The sequence below is a fragment of the Hypanus sabinus genome, chromosome 12 (assembly GCF_030144855.1).
Source record: "Hypanus sabinus isolate sHypSab1 chromosome 12, sHypSab1.hap1, whole genome shotgun sequence".
Classification (NCBI taxonomy): Eukaryota; Metazoa; Chordata; class Chondrichthyes; order Myliobatiformes; family Dasyatidae; genus Hypanus; species Hypanus sabinus.
This window is the reverse complement of record NC_082717.1, coordinates 6876114-6902662: the sequence shown is the minus strand read 5'-3', so window position 1 is coordinate 6902662 and position 26549 is coordinate 6876114. Positions and strand designations below refer to the sequence as shown.

At 41.7% G+C, this 26549-nt stretch overlaps 1 protein-coding gene across 4 annotated transcripts in view; it reads left to right on the top strand.

Moving 5' to 3' along the window:
- Window positions 1–6743: 6743 nt before the first annotated feature.
- LOC132402595 (uncharacterized) overlaps window positions 6744–26549 on the top strand; it is a 35609-nt gene continuing 15803 nt past the window's right edge. Inside the window, exons 1-3 of one of the 4 annotated variants that reach the window (XR_009514970.1) lie at window positions 6744–7076; window positions 9989–10075; window positions 22308–22749. Coding sequence is in view for 1 of the 4 variants with exons in the window: in XM_059985492.1 (XP_059841475.1) it covers window positions 6987–7076 (90 nt within the window). In the remaining 3 variants the exon portion in view is untranslated. Of the gene's footprint in view, window positions 7099–9988; window positions 10076–22307; window positions 22750–26549 lie in introns of those variants that run through there. The other 3 variants (XM_059985493.1, XM_059985494.1, XM_059985492.1) reach the window with 3 other exon arrangements.

Genomic DNA, 26549 nt, shown 5'->3' with positions numbered 1-26549 from the left:
AAAGGATTGCTTTGAGTAATGGCACACAGTGCACACTGGATGTGTGACTGTCGGTTTGTATAATCTATACATGGATTTTTGATGGAGTATCCTGTGGCGACCACTGTTGTTAATCCCTACCGAGATTCGGATGTGTTATGTGGTAACCACTTGTGTGCACAAGACAAGTCACGGAGTTGGCAGGACCAAAGTTGTTTACACCTTACTTCTACAAAGCCTGAGGAAGGTGGGTTTTCTGCTGCAGAATCCGGAGGCTGTTGAAGAGATGCCCGGTAAAAGGGAGTTTCACATGGATCCACAGCAAATTGGCTTCTGGATTCAGAACTGCATTCTGCATGGAAGACAGGACAGTCGTTGAAGGGAATTATTCAAGCTGGAGATCTGTAATTAATGATATTGTGCAGGGATCTGTGCTAGAACCTCTCCTGTTTGTGATGTATACAAATGACCTGGATGGAAATGTAAATGCATAAACATGAAAAAATCTAAAGATGCTGGAAATACAAAGTAACACACACAAAATGCTGAAAGAAATCAATGGGCCAGGCAGCAAAAATGGGTAAGAGTAACCATTCAACATTTGAGCTGAGACCCTTCAAAAGAACTGGTAAGGACAGAAGATCCTAAGGAACAGGAGCAGAATTAGGCCATTTGGCCCATTGCCTGCCTTCTCTCTGTATCTATTTCTGCTCTGACCAATCAAGAATCTATCAACCTCTACCTTAAATATACATAAAGACTTGGTCTTCGCAACTGCCTGTGGCAGGGAATTGCAGTGTCACCACACTCTGGTTAAAGAAATTCCTCCTCATCTCTGTTCTAACAGGACATCCCTCTATTCTAAGGCTGTGTTCTCTGCTCTTTGACTCTCCCACCATACGAAACATCCTCTCCACAGCCACTCGATCAAGGCCTTTAACGATTCAATAGGTTTCAATGAGGTCACCCCTCATTCTTCTGAATTCTACTAAACAGATGCGCTGAGCTAACAAATGCTCTTCATATGACGAGCCATTCAATCCTGGAATCATTTTCTCGTGAGTGCCCTCTGAGCCCTCTCCAGCTTCTGTTCTAAGAAAGCAAGTGAAGAAGTCAGACTCAGAAGTTGGGGAGAGAGGGAGGAAGAAGTAGAAGGTTGTTGGTCATAGGTGAAGACGGGAAAGGGGGAGGTGGTGCAGTAAAGAGCTGGGAATTGATTGTTGAAATAGATAAAGGGCTGGAGACAGGGGAATCTGATAGGACAGCACAGAAGACCATGGAAGAAAGGGAAGTGGAAGGAGCACCAGAGGGCGGTTATGGTCCAGGCGTGATTATGTATTTGGTAAGTTTCTGTTCTTATTTGTATATTACTCATCTGTTAGGACATGGTAGTGTAGTGAAGTTGGCTCTGGGGGCAGTGTTTTGTATTGTGTGATGGATGCGGGAAGACTGGGAGATCTCCAGTCTCCCAGAGAAACACACCTGCACCAGGTGCATCGAGCTATGGTTCCTGACAGAATGTGTATTCTGCAGCTTAATGACCTTCAATGCAAATGGAAGAATGAAGAGATTATTGACAGAAGCCACAGGGAGATAGCCACCCCTAGATTGCAGGAGACAGGAGACTATCAGGAGGAGGATGGGAAACACAGCCTGTGCAGAGTATACCTGTGTCATTGCCCTCGATCATAAGTATATAACTTTCACTACTATTAAGTAGAACAAGTTGCCAGGGGGAGGCACAGTGACCGGGTCCCTGGCACTGAGTTTGGTGTGCGGCTCAGAAGAGCAAAGAAGTGAAGAGGACTACAGTGTTTATAAGAGATTCCCTGGTCAGGGGAACAGAGGCAGTGCACAGAAAACTGAATAACGCCGATGTTATTAGGAAAGCAAAATGAAGGCTAAACAGCAAATGTTGTTTCCATGGACTTTAGTTAGGCATTTGACAAGATCCCGTGTGGGAGGCTGGTCAAGAAAGTTCAGTTGCTCAGAATTCAGAATGAGGTAACAAATAGCATCAGATGTTGGCTTCGTTGGAGAAGCCAGAGAGTGGTAGTAGAGGATTGTTTTTCTGACTGGAGTTCTGTGACTAGTGGTGAGTAGCAGGGATTAGTGCTGGGACTTTGTTGTTCGTCATTCATATCAATGATCTGGATGATAATGTGCTTAAGTGGATCAGGAAATTTGCAGGTGACTCCAAGATTGGCGGTGTAGTGGACAGCAACGTAGGTTACCATGGCTTGCAGAGAGATCTGCATCAGCTGGAAAAATGGGCTGCAAAACGGCAGATGGAATTAACGCAGCCAAGTGCAAGGTTTTGCACTTTGGTAGCCCCAACCAGGGTAGGTCTGACATAGTAAATGGCCGGGTACTGAGGAGTGTGGTAGAACAAAGTGATCTCGGAATACAATGACATAATTCACTGAAAGTGGCATAACAGTAGATAGGGTCGAAAAGAAAACTTATGGCACATTGACCTTCATGAACAATGTTTTGAGTGCAGAAGATGGGATGAGATACCGAAGATGTATCAGACATTGCTGAGGCCTAACTACGAGGATTGTTTGCAGCTTTGGTCAGCTACCTACAGGAAAGATGTAAACAAGTTTGAAAGAGTACAGAGAAAATTTACAATAATGTTGCTGGGTCTGGAGACCTGAGTTATACGATAAGATTGAATAGTTTATGACTGTATTCCTCAGAAAGTAGGAGATTGAGAGGATGTTTGATAGTGGTGCAGAAAATCATGGGGTGTATAGATAGGAAAATGCAATCAGGCTTTTTCCACTGAGGTTCAGTGAGATACAACCAGAAGCCATGGCTTAAGGGTGAAAGGTCAATGTTTAGGGAGAACATGAGGGGAAACTTCTTTACTCTAAAGGTCTTGAAGAGTTGAATGAGCTGCCAGAACAAGAGGTTGCTGTGAGCTTGATTTCAATGTTTAAGAGAAGTTTAGATAGGTGTATGGATAGCTGAGATATGGATAACTATTTCCCTGGTGCAGGTTATTGGGAGTAGGCAGATTAATGACAAGTAGATAGAAGGGTAGCATTGCTCTACTGGTAGAATATGAAATCAGATCATTAGAAAGAGTTTACATAGGGCAAGAAAGTATTGAATCACTGTGGAAAGAGCTAAGGAACTGCAATGATTAAAAACAAACATAAACACTCATGAAAGTGATTCCAGGATTGTGTGGTTTGTCATATGAATAGAATCCAAAGGCTCTGGTTGTTATTCATTAGAATTCAGAAGAATGAGGGGTGACCTCATTGAATCTTATCAAATGGTGAAAGGCCTTGAAAGAGTGGATGTGGAGAGGATGTTTGGTGTGGTGAGAGAGTCTCTAATCAGAGGGCACAGTCTCAGAAATAGAAACATTGAAAACATACAGCGCAATACAGGCCCTTCAGCCCACAAAGCTGTGCCGAACATGTCCCTACATTTGAACTACCTAGGATTTACCAGTAGCTCTCTATTTTTCTAAGCTTCATGCACCTATCCAGGAGTCTCTTAAAAGACCCTATCGGTTCCTCTGCCACCATCACCGCCAGCAGCCCATTCCATGCACTCAGCACTCTGTGTAAAACATTTAGCTCTGACATCTCCTCTGTACCAATTTCCAAGCACCTTAAAACTATGCCCTCTCATACTAATCATTTCATCCCTGGTAAAAAGCCTCTGACTATCCACACAATCAATGCCTCCCATTATCTTGTGCACCTCTATCAGGTCACCTCTCATCCTCCGTTTCTCCAAGGAGTAAGGGCCAAGTTCACTCAACCTATTCTCATAAGGCATGATCCCCAATCCAGGCAACATCCTTGTAAATCTCTGCTGCAACCCTTCTATGGTTTCTATGTCTTTGCTATAGTGAGGCGACCAGAATTGAGCACGGTTCTCCAACTGGGGTCTGACCAGGGTCCTATATAGCAGCAACATTACCTCTCGGCTCTTGAATTCAATTCCACCATTGATGAAAGCCAATGCACCATAAGCCTTCTTAACCATAGAGTCAATCTGAGTAGCAGCTTTGAGCGTCCTGTGGACTCAGACCCCAAAATCCCTCTGATCCTCCACACTGCCGAGAGTCTTACCATTAATATTATATTCTGTCATCATACAGAGGAGCTTCCTTTTAGAATGGAGATGCAGTGCAATTTCTTCAGCCATATGGTATTGAATCTGCAAAATTCTTTGCCATAGGCAGCTGTAGAAGCCAAGGTGTTCTGTATATTTAAGGCCAACATTGATAGATTCTTGATTGGTCAGAGCATGAAGGAATATGGGTGAAGGCAGGAGATTGGTGCTCAGAGGAAATTTGGATTAGACGTGGTTAAATGGCAGATCAGAGACAAATGGCCTAATTTTGCTCCAAAATCCTACAGGGGTCTTATTAGGATAGGCAGGTAAGGAGGGAAGGCGAGAGAGGTTAACAGGAATGGGGAATTGTGAAGCAGAGGAGTGGGCTGGAAGTTCAGGAAGTCGATATTTATGCTATTAGATTCCAGATGGAATATAAGGTGTTACTCCTCCAACCTGAGTGTGGCCTATTGCAGCAATATCAAAGACCATGGAATGACATATCAGAATGGGAATTGAAATGGGTGGCCAGCGGGAGTTCCTGCTTTTTGTGGTGGACAGAGTATGAGTGCTCAGCAAAGCGGTCTCCCAATCTACATCAGGTCTCCCTGATATACAGGATACCACACCAGGAGCACTAGACACTGTATATGACCCCAACAGGCTCACAGGAGAAGTGTTGCCTCACCTGGAATGACTGTTTGGGACCCTGAGTGTTAGTGAGGGAGGAAGTGTGGGGACAGGTATGGTATTTGTTTTGTTTGCAAGGGTAAGTGCAAGGAGAGAGATCAATGGGGAGGGGGCAAATGGACAAGGGAGTCAGGTAGGGAGCAATCCCTGTGGAAAGTGGAATATAGGGTGGAGGAAAAGTCGTGTTTGGTAATGGGATCCCTTTGAGATGGTGGAAGTTATGGAGTATTATGCACTGGACATGGAGGCTAGTGGGTGGTAGGTGAGGACAAGAGGATTCGTATCCCAATGTTAACGATCTATCTCTCAAACTAATTTCTTTGTATCTGCACAGCTTGCCTTCTTTTGTATTAATGTTTGTCAGTCTTTGTTTGGGTGTAGTTTTTCACTGACTATTGTATTTAACTGTAATTGCCTGCAAGAAAACGTACCTCAGGACACTGTATGGTAACGACTGTTCATTCATTTCTATCGATGCTGTTGACCTGTTGTGTTTCTCCAGCATTTTCTGTGATGCTGATAAAGGATTTCCAACACCAGCAAAATATCTTTTGTGTTTATGGTATCATATATGTACTTTGATAATTATCTTACCTTGAACTTTAAAAATCAGATCAAAGATCCAAACTAAAGGTGTAGCCTTGGGCACCCGCATGGGTCCTAGCTATACCTGCCTTTTTGTCGGCCATGTGGAGCAATCTATGTTCCAAGCCTACACCGGTATCTGTCCTCCTCTTTTCTTACGTTATATCAATGACTGAATCAGCGCTGCTTCCTGCACACATGCTGAGCTCATCAACTTCATTAACTTCGCCTGCAACTTTCACCCTGCCCTCAAATTCACCTGGGGTCTATTTCCGACACCTCCCTCCCCTTTCTATGTTTCTACCTTTGGAGACAGCCTATCCACCGATGTCTACTACAAACCTACAGACTCCCACAGCTACCTAGACTATTCCTCCTCTCACCGTCTCCTGCAAAAATGCTATCCCTTTCAATTCCTCTGCCGCATCTGCTCTCAGGATGAGGCCTTTCATTCTAGGACAAAGGAGATGTCTTTCTTTTTTAAAGAAAGGGGCTTCCCTTCATTCACTATTAACTCTGTCCTCCATCGCATCTCCCGTATTTCACGCACCTCTGCCCTAACCCTATCCCCCCACCAGGCCACCAGGGATAGAGTCCCCCTGATCCTCACCTATCACCCTACAGATCCAACGCATAATCCTCCGTAACTTCTGCCATCTCCTACGGGATCCCACCACCAACCACATCTTCCCCTCACCCCCACTCTTGGCTTTCCGCAGGGATCATTTCCTACGAGCCTCCCTTGTCCATTCATCACCCCCATCCCTCCCCACCGACCTCCCTCCAGGCACTTATCCCTGCAAACGGAAGAAGTGCTACACCTGCCCCCATAACTCTTCCCTCACAACCATCCAGAGCCCCAGACAGTCCTTTCAGGTGAGGCACCACTTCACCTGCAAGTCAACTGGGGTGATATACTGTATCTGGTGCTCCCGATGTGGCCATTTATACATTGGGGAGACCAGCCACAGACTGGGAGACCGTTTCGCCGAACACCGGCGCTCGGTCCTCCAGCAGTGGCGGGATCTCCCTGTGGACACACTCAATTCCACAGACTTCTCCCACTCCGATATGTCTGTCCATGGCCTCTTCTACTGTCAAGATGAGGCCACACACAGGTCGATGGAGCAATACCTTATCTCCAGCCTAGGTAGCCTCCTGCCTGCCAGCATGAACATTCAACTCATAGACTTCCGTTGATACCCCACTTACCCCATCCCTATCTAATATTTTAGTCTGGTTCTCTTTCTCTTTTTCCTGCGTCACTACAATCATCCCCCCCCCCCCCGCACTACCTTTCTTTCTCTTTTATTTCCCAGAATTCTCCACCTTACCCCTAGCCCACTTCCCTCCAGCCTATCATTTCCCATCTCTCTACTTCATCCCTCCCCCCACCCCTTGACCATCCCATGTTACTTCACTCCTGATGAAGGGTTTCGACCCGAAACGTCGTCACTCCCTCCTCCCAGGAGGTAGATGCTGTCTTGCCTGCTGAGTTCTGCCAGCATTTTGTGTTTTCAACGATACCTTGAAGCTTTTGTGTGCTTTACAGGAAAACAGCAGCTCTAGTTTCTCTTTCGTCTTCTTTGCAGCAGTAATGAAAGTGGCCATCTGCTATTGGCTAACTGAAGTCACATGACCCCAAAGGAATGCAACTGACACATATAAATCCAGGGCTCCCTGACTGCACCAGCTGTTTACTCTTGAATTGCCAGAGTTCTTTATCCAAGGAGAGTTTGGTAAGTAAGAGAAATCAGAGAGGTATGTTTGTTTGGAATTTATCATAGTAACTCAATTGATTAAATTAATTACCACAAGTTTTACAAATGATAATGCTCTTGCTGTGCCTTGCAAACTTTGGCAATGGGAAGATGGTACAGAAAGGAGTTGGGCTTTAAAAGCAACATGTTGGGAGGGATGGCCTACCTGGGGAAGCAACAGTGTCTCGACCTGTGGCTCAGAAGGGTAGGAAAAGGAAGAAGGTAGAAGTAATAGGAGTTCAAAGACGTGATTCTGTGGATGCAGGAAATAAACTCGGATGGTAGTTTGCCTCCCAGGTGCCAGTGTCTGGGATATTTTTCATTGTGTCCAGGTTATCCCGAAGTGAGAAGGAGAACAGCCAGAGGTCATGGTACATATTCGTACCAACGACATGGGTAGGAAAAGGGAAGAGGTCCTGAAAACAGACTACAGGCAGTTAGTAAGGAAGTTGAAAAGCAGGACCCCAAAGGTAGTAATGTCAGGATTATTACCTGTTCCACATAGTAGTGACTATAGGAATAGAGGAAGGTGGAGGAAAAATGAGTAGCTGAGGGATTGGAGCAGGGGGCTGGGATTCAGATTTTTGGATCATTGGGACCTCTTTTGGGGCAGGTGTGACCTGTACAAAAAGGACAGGTTGCACATCAATTCAAGAGAGACCAATATCCTAGTGGGAGGAATATCCGAGTAGGGGAGATTCAAACAAGAGGACATGAGTTGAGACTTAGGGGACAAAAGTGTAAAGGTAACATGAGGGGGAATTTCTGTACTCAGAGTGGTAGCTGTGTGGAACAAGCTTCCAGTAGAAGTGGTAGAGGCAGGTTTGGTATTGTCATTGAAAGCAAAATTGAATAGGTATATGGACAGGAAAGGAATGGAGGGTTATGGGCTGAGTGCAGGTCTGTGGGACTAAGTAAGAGTAAGCATTCGTCATGAACTAGAAGGGCCGAGATGGCCTGTGTCTATTCTTTAATTGTTATTTGCTTATATGATTTAAACTAGAATTGCTGCGGGGGTGGGAACCGAACTGAAGAGAGGGAGGAAGCAGCAGTGGCTCACAGAAAGAGAAAACTTCTTAAAAAAATATTTTTATGAAAGGAATGACACAATACAGAATACATAATGGATTATATTTTCCTCCATTTTGCTTTTATATATTGCCCCTATACAAACCTCCCCTCACCTGCCCTCCCCGAACATACCATGGCAGTCAATATAGTTACAATACAACATTTCACAAATACAAATACAGACATTTCACAGCCATACCCCCACACTACTTCAAGACGAAGGCCCACACACTTCCATAACATGTCAGATAATCCAAGATACACTTATATTACAATTCATCAACCACCCTGTGAGGTAAACCAGATATGTGTTAGAAGGGAGGCAATAGTGAAAACTTGGAGACAGTGTGAAAGGGAGAATAGGCCGGTGCTAGAGAAGGGAGACACTCAGACCGATGGTTTGATACATGTTCGGCAGAGCTTTGTGGGCCGAAGGGCCTGCATTGTGCTGCAGGTTTTCTGTGCTTCTGTTTCTATATCGTTTCCTCAGAAATTTTTTTGTGATAGACTGCATGAGGCTGAACGGAAATATAACTTCAGACTACTTAGGAATTAGGAAATACAATAAATCAACTTTTATTGAATATAAATTATTTAATTGCAAAATGGTGCTAATGCTTTGCAATAGTTCACTCAGCTAAAAATATTTTGTTAATGCTTTTCATTGGTACTCAGTGTCTTAGGCTTCTTGTTTAAGTGTTCAACAATGATCAGCCAGCATTGATGGATTCCACTTGCCCTGATACCGTTTCTCCATGACTGAAACGTCCTAGTGAAACATTTCACTGTGCTTCTTACTGACAGCACCAAGAATTGCAGGGAAGAATTCTAAATGTGAATGCAGAAAATGAATCTTTAGTGACATGATGCACTTCATAGGTTTGTTTGCTTGAAACATATTGTCAACCAGCTGCACGTAGCTTGGTTCTCTGTGGTTAAGAAGGCAGGCAGTCCATTGGCCTTCATCAACCATGGGATTCAGTTTAAGAGTTGAGAGTTAATGTTACAGCTATATAGGAACCTGATCAGACCCCACTCGGAGTACTGTGCTCAGTTCTGGTCACCTCACTACAGGAAGTACGTGGAAACCATAGAAAGGGTGCAGAGGAGATTTACAAGGATGTTGCCTGGATTGGGGAGCATGCCTTATGAGAACCGCTTGAGTGAACTCGGCCTTTTCTCCTTGGAGCAACAGAGGGTGAGAGGTGACCAGACAGAGGTGTATAAGGTGATGATGAGAGGCATTGAACTTGTGGATAGTCAGAGGCTTTTTCCCAGGACTGAAATATTCAGGGCTGAAGATTTCTGGCATTGGAAAGGGTCCAGAGAAGTTTCACAAGAATGACTGCAGGAATAAATGAGTTAACATGTGTGGCATGTTGGCATGTTTGATGGCTCTGGGCCAGTACTCCCTGGAGTTTAGCAGAATGGAGGGGGTGGATCTGATTGAGAGCTATGGTATATTTTAAGGCCAGGATACTGGATGTGGAAAGGATATTTCCTGTAGTGGGTGGTAGGGTCTAGGACCAGAGGACAGAGGGTCAGATTATCAGCATATTCTCTTAGAACATATGGGAGGAAATTCTTCAGGCAGAGGGTGGGGAATGTGTGGAATTCACTGCCACAGATGGCAGTGGAGGCCAAATCAGAGAGTAATTTAAAGCAGAGCTTGATAGGTTCTTGATTATTCAGGGTGTCAACATGTGACAGGTTGACAGGAGAATTGGGTTGAGAGTTAAGATAAATCTGTCATGATCAAATGCCAGAGTAGACTTGATTAGACAGAGTAGCCTAATTCAACTCCTATGTTTGAAATGAAGGTGGGCTGACTGAAGAAGGAAGCATTTCAGGTGAAATTTGGTGGAGCTGTGGAGAGTGAAGACGACAAAGGACAGATCAAGATTGAGGTGAGTAGGAAATGTGGGCAGGGAAATGGCAGATGAAGGTTAATCTGGGTAGGTGTTGGTGAGCTGTTGCACTTTGGGAGGTCAAAAGTCAGAAGAAATCACACTGTAACTGATATGACCCTGAGGTGCATTAATGTACAGGAGGAGGGAGGTCATGGGTACAAGCCTCAATGTGGTAATGCCTGTAATTTGGCAAAGAAGGGATAAGGTATGCTAGTCTTCATTGTTTAGTGTGGGAAGAGAAAGGTGGGAAGTGCTGCTACAGGCTCCCTACTTCCACAACACTTCCTGCTCTTCCACCTATCTTCATATCATCCACAAATTTGACCACAAAGCCATCAATTCCATCAGCCACATCATTGACATGTAATATGAATAGAATAGAGGTGTCCCAACACTTACCCCTGTGGAACACCACTAATCAACCCGAACAGGCCCATTGAATTTCCATTTTTGTCTCCTGTCAGTCAGCCGATCTTCAGTCCATGCTGGGGTCTTTCTTATAGAAACATAGAAAACAGTTGCAGGAATAGACCATTTGGCCCTTTGAGCCTGCACCGCCATTCAGTATGATCATGGCTGGTCATCCACCTCAGAACCCTGTACCTGCTTTCTCTCCATACCCCCTGATTCCATTAGCCACAAGGGCCATGTCTAACTCCCTCTTGAATATAGCCAATTAACTGGCCTTAACTGTTTCCTGTGGCAGATTCCACAGATTCCACAGATTCACCACTCTCTATGTGAATAAGTTTTTCCTCATCTCGGTCCTAAAAGGCTTCCCCTTTATCCTTAAACTGTGACCCCTCGTTCTGGACATCCCCAACATCGGGAACAATCTTCCTGCATCTAGCCCAGGGGTGGGCAAACTTTTTGACATGTGGGCCACAAAGGGTTCTAAAATTTGACAGGGGGGCCAGACCAGGAGCAGATGGACGGAGTGTTTTGGTAATACACCTCATAAGAGAAAATAAAATATCATGGGATATGTAGAAAACATGTGCGTTAATTTCAATTGAAAATGAACAAATGCATTACAACAAAATATCTGTCTTTGAAGTCCCATGGTATTTAGCTATTTATTGAAATGACTTTTAAAACACTGAAAGTTAAATGAATAAAATACAGCTTTTTTTAATAGTAACAGTTATTATTTTAAAACACTGAAAATTCTGTTATCCTTCAAGATATTATCATCATCACTCTCCTCCTGACTGTCTTTATTTCAAAAACGGTAGGAGATGCAGGTCTACTTGTCCTTCTTATTCAATTGTCCCCTGTGCCAAAAATGACCAGCACAAAGACAGAACCCTGACAGCGCGCCAGTATGCGGAGCGCGTTATTTGATCTGGAGCACATTTTTTATTTTCAGAACGTACATGCACCTGTGCAATACTCATGTCCATCACTTAACAGAGATGACACGTAACATGTAAGGCTTATTGAAAAAAATATTTTCAAATGCATTTTTTACATAACACAACGAAGAAACTTATTTTTAATTTCAGTGGGAACAGTGTTGTTGGTCTCCCTTTTTAGCCAGCTCATCAAAGTCTGGATTTAGTTTTGTTGTGGCGATTCTCAGGATGGATCTGAGGTGTTGGTCAGTTAACTTGGATCTGTGGCTGGCTTTGTTGATGTTCATGACGCTGAATGCCTGTTCACACAAATAGGTCGAGCCGAACAAAGAGTAAAGCGCAAATGTGGAGTAATATGCTGCACCTCAACAAAGGTCAATGTATTTAGAGTGCGTCATCTATTGGGAAAATGCCAGAATTGCAGGGAAAAAATGTAAACAAGGTTTATTAATATAATTTCATCAAGTTCTGCGGGCCGGATTAAAAAGCTTAGCGGGCCGCATATGGCCTGCGGGCTGTAGTTTGCCCATGCCTGATCTAGCCTGTCCAATCCCTTTAGAATTTTATACGTGTCAATAAGATCCCCCCTCAATCTTCTAAATTTCAGTGAGTATAAGCCTAGTCGATCCAGTCTTTCTTCATATGAAGGTCCTGCCATCCCAGGAATCAATCTGGTGAACCCTATTTGTACTCCCTTTATGGCAAGAATGTCTTTCCTCAGATTAGGGGACCAAAACTGCACACAATACTCCAGGTGTGGTCTCAACAAGGCCTTGTACAACTGCAGTAGAACCTACCTGCTCCTGTACTTGAATCTTCTTGCTATGAATGCCAACATACCATTTGCCTTTTTCACTGCCTACTGTACCTGTATGCCCACTTTCAATGACCGGTGTACAATGACACCCAGGTCTCATTGCACCTCCCCTTTTCCTAATCGGCCACCGTTCAGATAATTATCTGTTTTTCTGTTTTTGTCACCAAAGTGGATAACCTCACACTTATCACATTAAATTGCATCTGCCATGAATTTGTCCACTCACCTAACCTATCCAAGTCACCCTGCATCCTCTTAGCATCCTCCTCACAGCTAACACCGCCGCCCAGCTTCATGTCATCCGCAAACTTGGAGATGCTGCATTTAATTCCCTCGTCAAAATCATTAATATATATTGTAAACAACTGGGGTCCCAGCACTGAGCCTTGCGGTACCCCATTAGACACTGCCTGCCATTCTGAAGAGGTCCCATTTACTCCCACTCTTTGCTTCCTGTTTGCCAACAAATTCTCTATCCACATCAATACCATACCCCCAGTACTGTGTGCTTTAAGTTTGCAAAATAATCTCCTGTGTGAGACCTTGTCAAAAGCATTTTGAAAATCCAAATATACCACATTCATTGGTTCTTCCCTATCCACTTTACTAGTTACATCCTCAAAAATTCAATAAGATTCGTCAAATGTGACTTTCCTTTCACAAATCCATGCTGACTTTGTCCGATGATTTCACCGCTTTCCAAATGTGCTGTTATCACATCTTTGACAACTGACTCTAGCATTTTCCCCATCACCAATGTCAGACTAACTGGTCTATAATTCCCCAGTTTCTCTCTCCCTCCTTTTTTAGAAAGTGGGGTTACATTAGCCACCCTCCAATCCTCAGGAACTAATCCAGAATCTAAAGAGTTTTGAAAAATTATCACTAATGCATCCACTATTTCTTCGGTGACTTCCTTAAGCACTCTGGGATGCAGACTATCTGGCCCTGGGGATTTATCTGCCTTTAATCTCTTCAATTTACCTAACACCACTTCCCTACTAACATGTATTTCTCTCAATTTCTCCATCTCACTAGACCCTCAGACCCTTCTATTTCTGGAAGATTATTTATGTCCTCCTTAGTGAAGACAGAACCAAAGTAGTTATTCAATTGGTCTGCCATGTCTTTGTTCCCTATGATCAATTCACCTGTTTCTGACTGTAAAGGACCTACATTTGTCTTAACCAATCTTTTCTTTCCACATATCTATAAAAGCTTTTACAATCAGTTTCTATGTTCTCTGCCAGCTTTCTCTCATAATCCTTTTTCCCTTTCCTAATTAAGCCCTTTGTCCTCCTGGGCTAAACTCTGAATTTTTCCCAGTCCTCGGCTGTGCTGTTTTTTCTAGCTAATTTGTATGTTTCTTATTTGGAATTGATACTATCCCTAATTTCCCTTGTCAGCCATGGGTGCACTACCTTCCTGGTTTGTTCTTTTGCCAAACTGGGGTGAACAATTGTTGTAGTTCATCCATGCAATCTTTAAATGCTTGCCATTGCATATCCAATGTCAACCCTTTAAGTATCATTTGCCAGTAAATCTTAGCTAATTCACATCTCATACCTTCAAAATTACCCTTCTTTGAGTTCAGAACCTTTGTTTCTGAATTAACTATGTCACTCTCCGTCTTAATGAAGAATTCCACCATATTATGGTCACTCTTACCCAAGGGGCCTCGCACCACAGTATTGATAACTAACCCTTCCTCATTGCTCAATACCCAATCTAGAATGGCCTGCTCTCTAGTTGGTTCCTCGACATGTTGGTTCAGAAAACCATCCCGCATACATTCCAAGAAATCCTCTTCCTCAGCATCCTTACCAATTCGGTTCACCCAATCTATATGTAGATTGAAGTCACCCATTATAACTGCTGTTCCTTTATTGCACGCATTTCTAATTTTCTGTTTAATGCCATCCCCAACCTCACTACTGCAGTTCGGTGGCCTGTAAACAACTCCCACCAGTGTTTTCTGTCCCTTTGTTTTATGCAGCTCTACCCATATCAATTCCACATTGTCCAAGCTAATGTCCTTCCTTTCTATTGCGTTAATCTCCTCTCTAACCAGCAACGCTACCCCACCTCCTTTTCTTTCCTGTCTATCCCTCCTGAATATTGAATATCCCTAGATGTTGAGCTCCCATCATTGGTCACCCTGGAGCCATGTCTCTGTGATCCCAACTAGATCATATTCATTACTAACTATCTGCACATTCAATTCATACACCTTGTTACGAATGCTCCTCACATTGACACACAAAGCCTTCAGGCTTGTTTTAACAACACTCCTTTGACCCTATACAATTATGTTGAAAAGTAGCCCTTTTTGATTTTTACCCTGGATTTGCCTGCCTGCCACTTTTACTTTTCACCTTACTACTTTTTGCTTCTACCCTCATTTTACAACCCTCTGTCTCTCTGCACTTGTTCCCATCCCCCTGTCACATTAGTTTAAATCCTCCTGAACAGCAGTAGCAAACGCTCCCCCTAGGACATTGGTTCCAGTCCAGCCCAGTTGCAGACCGTCCTGTTTATACTGGTCCCACCTCCCCCAGAACTGGTTCCAATGCCCCAGAAATTTGAACCCCTCCCACTTGCACCATTTTTCAAGCCACATATTCATCTGAAATATTCTCCTATTTCTACTCTGACTAGCATGTGGCTGTGGTAGTGATCCAGAGATGATTACCTTTGTAGTCCTACTTTTTAGTTTATCTCCTAACTCCCTAAATTCACCCTGTAGGACCTCATCCCATTTTTTACCTATGTCGTTGGTACCCATGTGCACCACGACCGCTGGCTGTTCACCCTCCCATTCCAGAATGTCCTGCAGCTGCTCAGAGACATCCTTGACCCTTGCACCAGGGAGGCAACATACCATCCTGGAGTCTCATTTGTGGCTGCAGAAACACCTATCTATTCCCCTTACAATCGAATCCCCTATCACTATAGCTCTCCCACTCCTTTTCCTTCCCTCCTGTGCTGCAGAGCCACCCATGGTGCCATGAACTCGGCTGCTGCTGCCTTCCCCTGATGAGACATCTCCCCCAACAGTATCCAAAACTGTATATCTGTTTAGAAAGGAGATGACCTCAGGGGACTCCTGCACTACCTGCCTACTGCTATGCTGTCTAGTGGCCACCCCTTCCCTTTCTGCCTGTGTAGCCTTTACCTGCAGTGTGGCCAACTCACTGAATGTGCTATTCACAACTTTCTCAGCATCACGGATACTACAGAATTAATCCAATTGCAGCTCCAGCTGCTCAATGCGGTCTGCCAAAATCTGCAGCTGGACACACTTCCTGCACACATAGTTGTCAGGGACACTGGAAGTATCCCTGTTTTCCCACATGCTGCAGGATGAACAAACCACAGGGCCGATCTCAGCTGTCATGACCTACCCAATATGTTGCCTCAACTTTTGAAACGTTCTCCTTTTAAAGGAACTTACCCAGCCTTACCTCACTTTGAGTGAAGCTCATCCTCAGCCTCTGCTCACCGAAGCCCCTGGAGACAAAGCCTTCCTACTCTGTCACCCGCTCCTTCAAACTGCTCTCTTTTAAATACTCCTGCTGCCTCACGGTCCAATTTACACGCGCTTGCGCAGTCGTGCCCCGTTAAACTGCCTAAGAAATTGTAATACCATGGGCTCTTGTCGTGTTTAGCAGCCTCATATGTGGAACCATGTCAAAGGCTTTCTGACTTCTAAACAAACAACATCTACTGACTCTCCTCTGTCTGTCCTGCCTGTCATTTTCTTAAAAAATTCCAGCAGATTTGTCAGGCAAGATTTCCCCAAAAGAAATATTAATTTTTACCCTATTTTATTCTGTGCCTGTAAGTATCTTGAAAGCTCATCCTTCATTTTGGACCCTGGCATCTTCCCAAACACTGAAGTCAGGCTATCTGGACAATTATTTCATGACTTTTGCTTCACTCACTTTTGCAAAATGGAGTGACATTTGCAATTTTACAATCTTCTAGGAACATTCCATTGTCTAATGTTTCTTGAAAGATCTTTACTAATGCCTCAACAATCTCTTCCGCCACCTCTTTCAGAAACTTGGGATGTTGTTCATCAGATTCATGTGATTATCTACTTTCAGACCTTTCAGCTTTCCAAGCACCACCTTAGTAACTGCAATCACTTCTGCCCCCTGACCCTCTTGAATTTCTATCATATTGCTGGTGACTTCCATTGTGAAGACTCAATCAAAATACTAATTACATTCATCCGCTCTTTCTTTGTCCCCAATAACTCCGTCAGCATAATTTTACAATGGTCTGATATTCACTCTCAACTCGCTTTTACTCTTCATATATCTGAAATAACATTTGGTATCCTCTTTTATATTACTGGCGAGTTTACCTCCATATTTCATCTCTTCTCTCCTTATTGTTGTTTTAGTTGCCTTGTGTTGGTTTTTTAACATTTTCCCAATTGTCTAAATTCCCAACAATATTTGCTATATTATATGCCCTCTACTTTGCTTTTATGCTGTCTTTGACTTCTCTGTCAGCCTCAGATTCATCCTCTCTTTCAAGTTCCCAGTCATATTTGAGATGTATCTATCCTGCACCTTCCAAATTTTCCAGAAAATACAGCCGTTGCTGTTCTGCTGTCACCCACAGAGAGTTCTGTCTGGAAAGTGGAGAGGGGTGGGGTGGGAGAGAGAAAGCAGCTTTGTTGGAGATGGCAGAAGTTGTGGAGAATGATGTATTGGGTACGGAGGTTAATGGACACACATACACCTCTCCACATCTACTTTATTTAGACCTTTCAATATTCAAAGCTTTCAATGAGATCCGACCTTCATCCTTCTCAGCTCCAGTGAGTGCAGGCCCAGAGCCATCAAATGCTTTTCATACCCAGAATCACTCTCAGAAACCTCTGTCATGTTTTGTAGCTTCAAAACATTAAACTAATTCAAAGGAAGACACAGGAGTCTGAAATGTGGGTCTAGATTCGAGTATTATTTTAAGTGAGGCACTCATGTATCACGTGGTAGCGTGATGATGTATGCATTTCATGGATTTTACATTATCACCCATAATTAATTATTTAAATGAACAGGATTGCTCAATCAATCAATACATATACAAGATTACTTAAATGTTAAGTATTTTAAATTATTTTATGAAATATTTTATTTTATTAATTTTATTTATTATTTTATTAAATATTAAGTATCTACTTTTTGCGAAGGCTGAGGGAAGTCCATCTCCCACCCGCCATCCTCATCACATTCTACAGGGGTTTTATTGAGAGCATCCTGAGCAGCTGCATCACTGCCTGGTTTGGAAATTGCACCATCTCAGATCGCAAGACCCTGCAGTGGATAGTGAGGTCAGCTGAGAAGATCATTGGGGTCTCTCTTCCCACCATCAAGGACATTTACACTACACACTGTATCCGCGAAGGAAACAGCATTATGAAGGACCCCATGCACCCCACATACAATCGCTTCTCCCTCCTGCCATCTGGCAAAAGGCTCAGAAGCATTTGGGCTCTGTTGACCAGACTATATAATAGTTTCTTCCCTCAAGTTATCAGACTCCTCAATATCCGAAGCCTAGACTGACACCTTGCCCTACTGTCCTGTTTATTATTTATTGTAATGCCTGCACTGTTTTTGTGCACTTTATGCAGTCCAGTGTAGGTTTGTAGGATAGTTTTCTGTTTTTTTTTTAATTACGTAGTTCGGTCTAGTTTTTTGTACTGTGTCATGTAAACCATGGTCCTCAAAAACATTCTCATTTTTACTATGCACTGTACCAGCAGTGAAAGTCAAAATGACAATAACAGTTGACTTGATATTAAATACACAACACTCCTCCTTGCATGGCTATAAAATCCAATTGAATAGAGAATGCATCTCAACTAGATACACACTCTATATAATACAACTACCATACAAACATCCACAGCATAGTGCATTTTAAATTGTCCTATTCGGACCTAAAGATTTAATTGCTCTGGATGACTTTTTACTCCTGTGGGATACCATCCTGTGAGAAGGAGAATCACTTGGCAGGTGAGACTTGTGGCTGTGAAACAATCTCAGGTGCTGGTTCTTTCTCTGTGGTGGCTGTCTTCTAGTTTCTGCATCTTGACCTTGGGAAAGTGCACTTAGTTCACTGAAGTATTCTGGTATTAATCCATCTCGATCTGATCTCTCCACTTTGTTTCCTCATCTACAACATCAAGTCATTAAATCCTCTGTGCTCATCTCTCCATTGACTCTTTTCATTTTGTCTTACCATTCATCCAGCTGGGATTTGGTCTTTGCATCTACTTTTGCAAGAAGCTTTCCTTTTCCAGTTGAACTTCATGTTATAATCTTCATGCAATCTTTATACTCAGAAAAGCCAAATGCTTGTAACTTTCCTGAAGCTCCTTCAAATCTCTTCCAGCTTAAAACCTTATTTCTCAAGTAACTGCCTGTTTAATATACCAGAAGATTTCTCAGTTGTTACCTCTAGAAATTGTTGTAGTTCGGCCACTGCTTTCATCACTTTCATGGTTCCTCTGAGCGGTATGCTCCTTCCTTGGACCAATATGCTTTCCAACTAGAGGCAGAGGTTGGCCTTTTTGCCCTCTGTTGTTCATAGAGTTTGGCATGGAGACATCCAGTACCTTCCATAATTCCTGCCAGTTGACTTTATTGTAGGTGATGTGGCATGAAAATGGTGGCTGGATCTGCAATCAAGTTGTAGTTGTCTCTGCCAATCACATTCCCCACAATGCTGGTCCTCCTGTTTATCCCAAATAGTAACTCAATTTGCCTGTAGCTGTTGTGTTTCACTGTTACGAATGTCATTCTCACAGGATTTGCCTTTACTCTAATATAAGTATATGGAAGTGTTGAATAAAAGGTCTCCAAGTCTGATCAAATTTAATAGAAGGGTCATATATAACACTTCTAATTTTTTCTAAGTTTAAACATAATATAGTTTGAGAGAACCCATGAAATGTAGTGGGAGTATTAATTTCCTTCCAATTCAACAAAATCGATCTTTTGGCCACTAATGTGAGAAATTGAATCATCCGATACGTTGAAGAGGTTAAATGGTGTGGTTCTATCATCGGTAAACCAAAAATTGCCATAATAGGATGAGATTGTAAATCAATATTCAAAACCGTTGAAATACATCTATCACAAACTGGACTTGTATGAGAATAATAATGGGCTAATTTATCCTTGGACATGTGGGCCCTATGAACTACTTTGAACTGTATCAAGGAATGTTTAGCACATATAGAAGACGAATTAACTAATTGGAAATTTTTTCCCATTTTTCGATAGGTAAGGCAAGCTTAAGTTCCCTTCCCCAATCATTTTTAATGTTATTAGATGCATCTGAACGAATTTTTGTAATTATGTTGTCGATAGCTGATGTTGCACCTTTCTGAGAAGGATTTAAATCTAAGATTTTTTCCAGACTATCTGTAGCATATGAGTTCAGGAAAGTAGGAAGGATAGTATTTTAAAAGTTTCTAATCTGTAAATACCAAAAAAAGAGATCTAGGTAAATTATATTTGTTAGACAATTGCTCAAGTGACATGAAAAATTATCCAAAAATAAATCATAAAACCATAAAATACCTTTAGTTTTCCAAATCCTATAGGCTTGCCCTATAGTAGATGGATAGAAAAAATAGTCAAATATAATAGGACTTGCTAGAAGAAATTGATTCAGCCCAAAAACTTTCTGAAATTGAAACCATATTCATAAGGAATATTTAACTATTGGATTATCTAATTGTTTATACAATTTAGAAAGAGCAAAGGGAAGCAAAGTCCCTAGAATAGAACCCACTGAAAACCCTTGTACTATTATATTCAAGATTTACCAATGAGGGCTTAAAGTTGTATCCGAGTCCCATAACCAAAATTTCAAATAGCAAATATTAATAGCCCAATAAAAATCTAAAATTTGGCAATGCCAGACCACCCTCCTTTTTAGACTTATGTAAGTATTTTTTGCCTATCCTTGGATTTCTATTCTGCCAAATATAAGAAGCGATTTTAGAATCAACACTGTCGATCAAAGATTTCGGAATAAAATTTGGTACCATATAACCATATAACAATCACAGCATGGAAACAGGCCATCTCAGCCCTCCTAGTCCATGCCGAACTCTTAATCTCACCTAGTCCCACCTACCCGCACTCAGCCCATAACCCTCCACTCCTTTTCTGTCCATATACCTATCCAATTTTACCTTAAATGACACAACTGAACTGGCCTCTACTACTTCTACAGGAAGCTCATTCCACACAGCTATCACTCTCTGAATAAAGAAATGTTTCCCTTAAACTTCTGCCCCCTAACTCTCAAATCATGTCCTCTTGTTTGAATCTCCCCTACTCTTAATGGAAACAGCCTATTCATGTCAACTCTATCTATCCCTCTCAAAATTTTAAATACCTCGATCAAATCCCCCCTCAACCTTCTACGCTCCAATGAATAGAGACCTAACTTGTTCAACCTTTTTCTGTAACTTAAGTGCTGAAACCCAGGTAACATCCTAGTAAATTGTCTCTGCACTCTCTCTAATTTATTGATATCTTTCCTATAATTCGGTGACCAGAACTGCACACCATATTCTAAATTTGGCCTTACCAATGCCTTGTACAATTTTAACATTACATTCCAACTTCTGTATTCAACGCTTTGATTTATAAAGGCCAGCATTCCAAAAGCCTTCTTCACCACCTAATCTACATGAGACTCCACCTTCAGGGAACTATGCACTGTTATTCCTAGATCTCTGTTCCTCTGCATTCCTCAATGCCCTACCATTTATCCTGTATGTTCTATTTGGATTATTCCTGCCAAAATGTAGAACCTCACACTTCTCAGCATTAAACTCCATCTGCCAACGTTCAGCCCATTCTTCTAACCGGCATAAATCTCCCTGCAAGCTTTGAAAACCCACCTCATTATCCACAACACCTCCTACCTTACTATCATCGGCATACTTACTAATCCAATTTACCACCCCATCATCCAGATCATTTATGTATATTACAAACAACATTGGGCCCAAAACAGATCCCTGAGGCACCCCGCTAGTCACCGGCCTCCATCCCGATAAACAGTTATCCACCACTACTCTCTGGCATCTCCCATCTAGCTGCTGTTGAATCCATTTTATTACTCCAGCATTACTACCTAACGACTGAACCCTCTTAACTAACCTTCCATGTGGAACTTTGTCAAAGGCTTTGCTGAAGTTCCATATAGACTACATCCACTGCCTTACCCTCGTCAACATTCCTTGTAACTTCTTCAAAAAATTCAATGAAACCATTAAGCATTAATCCGGCCTATCAATGACAAAGAAATTGGGGACCACTTAGTGAATAACTGTTTAATCTCATCAATGAAAGATAAAAAGTTAACCTTAAATAAATCTGTTTTTTGGTAATTTTGACTCTTAAATATATAAAATGGTCAATTTGAACCAATTTGAAAGGTAAACATCCATATATTGGGACGTTTGTATTTTGAGGAAATAATTCGCTCTTATTAAGGTTCAGTTTGTAACCTGAAAAGTTACTAAACTGAGCCAACAAAGATAGAACTGCAGGAATAGATTTCTCAGGATTAGAGATAACACAATAATAAATTGTCTGCATATAATGATAGTTTATGTATCTCATTCCTATGGGTAATACCAAAAGTATTAGATGATTCCCAAATAGAAATTGCTAAAGTTTCCAGAGCAATATCAAATAGCAATGGACTAAAAGGACAAACGTACCTGGAACCCCGAAATAAACAAAAAAAGGGAGATCTTTGATTACTCGTGATGAACAAAGCTACTGGGGTATGATATATAAATTTAACCCAAGATATAAATGTCAAACTAAAATTAAATTTCTCAAATACAGTAAATAAATATGGCTATTCAACTGTCAAATGCTTTCTCAGCATCTAATGAAATGACACATTCTGGAATACTACATGAAGGAGTGGAAACAATATTTATTAATCTCCTAATGTTAAGAGTACCGGTTTTTAATAAATCCAGTTTGATCCACAGAAATCATTCAAGGTAATACCTCCTCTAACCTAGTCACCAATATCTTAGAAAAAATCTTGGAATCTACGTTCAACAAAGATATCGGTCGATATGATGCACATTTGGTGGGTTCTTTATTCTTTTTTAATATTAAAGAAACAGAAGCCCTATAAAAAGATTATGGTAATTTACCCAATTTAATTCCTTCTTTAAAAACTCTACCTAACCAAGGAGAGAGAGAAGAAGAAAAGCATTTAAAAAAAATTCTACTGTATAACCGTCTGGACCTGGTGCTTTACCAGAATTCATTGAATGAATGGCGCCTTTTATTTCTTCATCTGTAGTGGGAGTTTGTTTCTAATATTAGATGTTCATCAAGTGATAATTTCAGAAATTCAATTTCCTTAAGAAATCATGCATAATATTAGAATCATTAGGAAAATCAGAATTATATAAAGTGGTATAAGAATCTTGAAAATATCTGTTTTTATCATGATTAACTGTCAAATTGCCAGCTTGTTTACGAATCTTAATAATTTGGCATTTAATTGAGGCAGTTTTCAGTTGATTAGCTAATAATTTATCCAATTTATCACAATGTATGTAAAAGTCACTTCTGGTTTTTGTTAATTGGTTTGCAATCAAAGATGAAAATAATAAATTAAATTCCATTTGAAGCTCGACTCTCAGTTTATAAATCTCCTTGTAAGTTCTCAGTTAAATATCTGCATGCTTCAGTTCAGTATCTCTGAAATGCCTTTCAAGCTCATTTTGTGGAATGACTGAAACAGCTGAACAAGTGTCAAATTCCATTTTAATTACTTTGCTGTTTACTTCTGTTGTAAGCCATATTGTTTGTCCATAATTAATTTTCACATTGTAAATCTCAAGGGTACCCAGTTCTGTTTCACTCTCATCATAATCAGATCCTTCATTAACAGTATGTAAATTAGTGCTCTTTTTGAAACTGCAACTTGAGTTTTTAGTTTTTTCTCTTCCCTGCGTAGTTGATTTATTTTTGTCTGTCCAACATTCTCTTTGGAATGTATCCTACTTTGTTGCATTTTCTGAAAGTTTTGCCCTTGTATCTGCATTGGTCTGGAGTATGTGAGCCCCTACTACAATGGTAAATTCATTTTGTTTGGCCAGGCCAGTTTCTGTTTAGATGTTGCAGTTTTGTTCATGCTCCCTTTTATTCCCCACTGTAACTGAGGTTCCGTCAATACTAGAACGTATAGTTTTGAAAACGGCAGTTTCACGTAAAAACGATAGGCGTCCACACCAAGCATTTTTAAAAATACCTCCATCCACATTAAAACAGTATTTGGGTGAATCTCCTCCTACTGGGCATGCGCAGGACACATCTACAGAAAACAAGCCACCAACATCCTTGCAGTGAGGATTGTTAGTGCTATTGGGGGGGTTGTTTAAGTTAGATTTGCAGGGGGATGGGAACCAGAGTGACAGAGATAGTGGTGTGGAGATGAAAATGAATTATATTAAAGTTTCATTGAAAGTCACAAATTGATGGGTTGTGTGTGGTCGTAATAATCTTCTGAGATGTATCTATTTCAATGCGAGGAGTACCGTGGGGAAGGCTAACGAGCGTGAGGCCTTGGTTTAACATATGGAATTATGACATTGTAGCCATTAGTGAAACTTGGCTACAGAAGGGGCAGGACTGGCAGCTTAATGTTCCAGTGTTCTGATTTTTCAAATATGATAGAGGCAAGAGGGATGAAGGGTGGGGGGGGGGGGGAATGTCAGGGAAAATGTTACAGCAGTGCTCAGTAGGACAGATTAGACGGCTTGTCTACCAAGGCCATATGGGTGGTGATAAGAAACAGGAAAGGTATGACCACGTTAATGGGGTTGTATTATAGACCACCCAATAGTCAGTAAGAATTGGAGGAGCATATCTGCAGAGATAGCAGACAACTGCAGGAGATGTGATGAGGATGTTAGGAGAATTCAGGGTGACTTGGATAGGCTGGTTGAGTGGGCAGATACTTGGCAGATGGCGTTTAATGTGAATAAGTGTGAGGTTATCCACTTTGGGAGTAAGAACAGGAAGGCAGATGATTATCTGAACGATTTAGAGTTGGGTAAGGGAAAAATACAAAGAGATCTCCGAGTCCTTGTTCATCAATCACTGAAGGTGAATGAGCAAGTGCAGCAGGCAGTGAAGAAGGGTAATGGAATGTTGGCCTTTATTACAAAGAGAATTGAGTACAAGAGCAAGGAAATCCTCTGGTATTTGTACAGAGCCCTGGTGAGACCACACCTGGAGTATTGTGTACTGTTTTGGTCTCCAGGGTTAAGGAAGGACATCCTGGCTGTAGAGGAAGTGCAGCGTAGATTCACGAGGTTAATTCCTGGGATGTCTGGACTGTCTTACGCAGAGAGGTTAGAGAGACTGGGCTTGTACACGCTGGAACTAAGGAGACTGAAAGGGGATCTGATTGAAACATATAAGATTATTAAGGGATTGGACAAGATAGAGGCAGGAAATATGTTCCAGATGCTGGGAGAGTCCAGTACCAGAGGGCATGGTTTGAGGATAAGGGGTAGGTCATTTAGGACAGAGTTAAGGAAAAACTTCTTCTCCCAGAGAGTTGTGGGGGATCTGGAATGCACTGCCTCGGAAGGTAGTGGAGGCCAATTCTCCGGATGCTTTCAAGAAGGAGCTAGATAGGTATCTTATGGATAGGGGAATCAAGGGATATGGGGACAAGGCAGGAACTGGGTATTGATAGTAATTGATCAGCCATGATCTCAAAATTGTGGTGCAGGCTCGGAGGGCCGAATGGTCTACTTCTGCACCTATTATCTATTGATATAAAGTTGTGAAAGCAGGGGATTTTAATTTTCCACATTGATTGGGACTCCCATACTGTTAAAGGTCTAGATAAGGTAGAGTTTGTAAAATGTGTTCAGGAAAGTTTTTTAAATCAATATATAGAGATACCGAATAGAGAGAATGCAATATTAGATCTCCTATTAGAAAATGAGTTAGGACAGGTGATGGAAGTGTGTGTAGGGTAACACTTCCGTTCCAGTGATCATAACACCATTAGTTTCAACTTAATCATGGATAAAGATAGATCTGGTCCTCAGGTTAAGGTTCTAAACTGGAAAAAGGCCAAATTTGAAGAAATGAGAAAGGATCTAAAAAGCAGGGATTGGGACAGGTTTTTCTCTGTTGTTGGTAAATGAGAGACCTTTAAAGGAGAAATTTTGAGAGTGTAGATTTTGTATGTTCCTGTCAGAATTAAAGTCAAAGTGGGTAAGAATAAGGAACCTTGGTTCTCTGGGGATATTAGAACATTGATAAAGAAGAAGAGAGAGAGGTATGACATGTATAGGAAACAGAGAGCAAATAGGGTACTCGAAGAGTATAAAAAGTGCAAAAAACTACTTAAGAAAGAAATCAGGAGGGCTAAAAGAAGACGTGAGGTAGCTTTGACAGTCATGGTGAAGGAAAATCCAAAGAGCTTCTACAGCTATATTAAAAGAAAAAGGACAGTAAGGGATAAAATTGGTCCTCTTGAAGATCAGGATGGTCAGCTATGTATGGAACCAAAAGAAATGGGAGAGATCTTAAATGTGTTTTATGCATCTGTATTTACTAAGGAAACTGGCATGGAGTCAATGGAAATGAAGCAAACAAGTAGTGAGGTCATGGAACCTATACAGATTGAAGAGGAGGAGGTGCTTGCTATCTTGAGGCAAATCAGAGTAGATAAATCCCCAGGACCTGACAGGGTATTCCCTTGGACCTTGAAGGAGACTAGTGTTGAAATTGCAGGGCCCCTGGCAGATATATTTAAAATGTCAGTATCTGCGGGTGAGGTGCCAGAGGATTGCAGGATAGCTCATGTTGTTCCGTTGTTTAAAAAAGGCTCAAAAAGTAATGCAGGAAATTATAGGCTGGTAAGTTTGACATCTGTAATAGGTAAATTTTTGGTAGGAGTACTAAGAGATAGGATCTACAAGTATTTGGATAGACAGGGACTTATTAGGGAGAATCAACATGGCTTTCTGCGTGGTAGGTCATGTTTAACAAATCTATTAGAGTTTTTCGAGGAGATTACCAGGAAAGTGGATGAAGGGAAGGCAGTGGATGTTGTCTACGTGGACTTCAGTAAAGCCTTTGACAAGGTCCCGCATGGGTGGTTAGTTAAGAAGATTCAGTCGCTAGGTATACACGGTGAGGTAGTAAATTGGATTAGACATTGGCTCAATGGAAGAATCCAGAGAGTG